This window comes from Aegilops tauschii, chromosome 2 (assembly GCF_002575655.3).
Source record: "Aegilops tauschii subsp. strangulata cultivar AL8/78 chromosome 2, Aet v6.0, whole genome shotgun sequence".
Classification (NCBI taxonomy): domain Eukaryota; kingdom Viridiplantae; phylum Streptophyta; class Magnoliopsida; order Poales; family Poaceae; genus Aegilops; species Aegilops tauschii.
Window position 1 is genome coordinate 529,216,740 of NC_053036.3, and position 2,668 is coordinate 529,219,407.

General features: G+C 51.4%; 1 protein-coding gene across 1 annotated transcript; it reads right to left on the minus strand.

Moving 5' to 3' along the window:
* Positions 1-650: 650 nt before the first annotated feature.
* On the minus strand, positions 651-2,455 carry LOC109750011 (probable transcription factor MYB58). The gene is made up of 3 exons (XM_020308954.3): positions 2,223-2,455; positions 1,523-1,763; positions 651-1,394 (listed from the first exon to the last, which is right to left on the minus strand). Exons 1-3 carry the CDS (start codon positions 2,453-2,455, stop codon positions 870-872), a joined length of 999 nt encoding a protein of 332 aa, XP_020164543.1. The 3' UTR covers positions 651-869.
* Between the last annotated feature and the right edge of the window lie 213 nt (positions 2,456-2,668).

The window sequence follows — 2,668 nt, forward strand, 5'->3', positions numbered from 1 at the left end:
CATTGTAAGTATGCTCTCTCTAAAATCATATGGTATCGATCGGTAAATACATAGATTCATAACTTCTTGATTTCCTAAGTAAATCTATTTATGCTAATGACCAGAGAAAAGTCAAATCCATGAATGTACCTATCAGATTCTAAGCTTATGAGCAACGTAATTATTATGATGCGAAGCGGTGATTTGACGCCTAGGTGCATGTGCACCTGGCCATGAGCAGTAAATTCAAATAAAATAGTAAAAACATTCAAAAACATCTGCATTTTTTTGGCATAGAAGATGCTCAAGTGCACTAGGTGCATGCGTGGTGAAATGACATTCTAGGAGCTCTCGGCAAAAAAAAATGGCTGTCAAAGAAGTTTTCAAATAGAGCATTATTTAGACCTGATTTTGTTTTTTGCCGAGATTTCCTTGAATGTCATTTAACCACGAAAATTTACACAAATCTAGTGCACTCGAGCATCTTTGATGCCTAATAATAATAATAAGTTTCTTACTCAGGTTACTATTTTATTTGAATTTACTGTCCATGGGAAGCAAATGAGCCTGGGCTCAGTGTTGAATTACCGGCCATGATGATCCTCCCCGAAGAAAAAGAGTGTTCATTTATACCAAATAAATATATTTACATAACATATAGTGTACTAAATTTCAGAAACACTTACACACCATACTAACTGCATTTACTTGGCAACACTTCGAAAACAAGTTCCAACTCGAAGCATTGGAAGAACGCAAGTCTGTTGCAACTTAGGCTAAACTACAACACTCATCAATAGGTAATACTACTAGTCAGCTGTGCCAGAACAGGTAGTCCAATTAGACGCAGAAGAATAATACAGCCACGACGGTCGTCCATCCAACCTTACTTAGAGTTCAGAGTTGGTCGCCGACGGCGAGAACGGCGGCGGCACCTGGTCAAAAGAGTCGAACACGTCCGGGGGCAGGTCGTCGAAGAAGTTGTCCCGAGTCTCGACCTTGATGGCATCACGCGAATACTCCATGCCGAAGAACGGCATCATCATCGGCGCGGGATGCAGAGGCGGAAGCAGCTCCTGGTACGCGAGATCATCCATGGCGCTCGCTCCGACGAACCCGGGATCGATGCTGCATCTCTCCGGCAAGCCCGGGAATTCCAGCAGATGGTAGGGATGATGATAAAACGACGATTCCGGGGCTAACTGATAATAAGCTGCGTTCGACGAGCTCGCTTCGCCTTCAGTGGTGGCCGGTGCTGCTGCCTGCAGCGGCAACGGCTCGAAACTTAGGAATCCAGAGCACATCTGATCATGCGAGATTCTCGCGGCGTCCTGGTACTCCATGGGCGGTGCAGCCGCGAGGCTTTGGCCGCCGGAAGAGTTGCAAACGGACGGAACATGATCCTGGCAAGAACCCTGGCGTTCAAAATTCAGAGTTTCAGACAGAAAAACGATTGCATACCGAGCAAGTTACCATTTTATCTGCAGAATGCGAACGAATACTGAAGAACGGATCAATTGCAACTTTGCGAGTACGTACTCACCATGGCGGACTCGAGAGAGGATGCGGACGCTTTGGTGTTGCTGCTCCTGGTCTTGCTGGGCCGGGCGCGGAGAGGCGCGCGCAGCAGCCTGGCGAGCCGCTTCTGGCGGGTGCTCCAGAAGTTCTTGACGTCGTTGTCCGTCCTGCCCGGCAGGTAGGTGGCAATCCTCGCCCACTTGTTGCCGAACTGCGCCTGCAGCTCGATCACCACCCGCTCCTCGTCGGCGGAGAACTTGCAGCCACTTCAGGAAAAAAAAATGTCAGGTTGCAATTGCATTGCCGTTGTGAACTCTCAGCCAAGGTTGATAGCGCAAACTGCAGAGGATAACACGACGCTTTGCACATCACTGTCGTTGTCTCTCTCATCTGGCCATTTTCTTGTTAACAGTTCGTTAAAATATGCATTTGTTGGTAATCATCTCTGGTAGAAAACAATCGTTGGCACTTGCTGTCTCTGTTCTTGCCGGTCAGACAATTAGTGCCGGGCACGGGTCATTGTTAATCAGCGATGAAAACCAGAGTAAATTGGATTATACTAGCGCAAATGCAGCCTGACTTCTTAGAACGTGCGCACATATACAAGTTTAACCGAAACCCAGCGCGATCGAACAGTGCCAAGAAGAAGAAGGAGAAGAAGATGAAGAAGAAGACGACGACGAAGAAGAAGAAATGGGGAGGAATGGCGGTTGCTGCTTACGTACGTCTTGAGGTTGGGCCGGAGCTTGTTGACCCAGCGGAGGCGGCAGGACTTGCCGGTGCGCTGCAGGGCGCCTTTGGATCGAATGGAGCTCCAGTCGCGCGGGCCGTGCGTGCGCACGTGCTCCAGCAGCACCGCGTCCTCCTCCGCCATCCACGGCCCCTTCCGCACCGCCTCGCCGCCGCCGTCCCTCCTGCCGCCCCTCCGGCGGGCGGCGCCGCCGGGTGCTCGCGCCATTGCCCTGCCTGATCAGCCGATCGAGAGGAGAGAAGACGGCAGACGCAGCGCATGCGAGTAGTGTCCCGGAAGAGGCGCGGGCGCCCTTTCTGTAACTTCTATGGCGTGCGGACAGGGCGCGCGTAGCGGGGCGCGTGGCGCGACGGGGAGCGTCGGGTGGGGATCGGACGGTCGGGCTTTATTCGAGAGGGGAGCGGGCGCACGACCCCGCGG

What these genes read in the sequence shown, in the direction of transcription:
- LOC109750011 (XM_020308954.3), bottom strand. Translation starts at nt 2,455, where the DNA reads ATGGCGCGAGCACCCGGCGGCGCCGCCCGCCGGAGGGGCGGCAGGAGG. An exon ending in CTCCGGCCCAACCTCAAGAC is followed by an intron (nt 1,764 to 2,222) that starts GTACGTAAGCAG and finishes TTTTTCCTGAAG; the next exon opens with TGGCTGCAAGTTCTCCGCCG. An exon ending in CCTCTCTCGAGTCCGCCATG is followed by an intron (nt 1,395 to 1,522) that starts GTGAGTACGTAC and finishes TTTGAACGCCAG; the next exon opens with GGTTCTTGCCAGGATCATGT.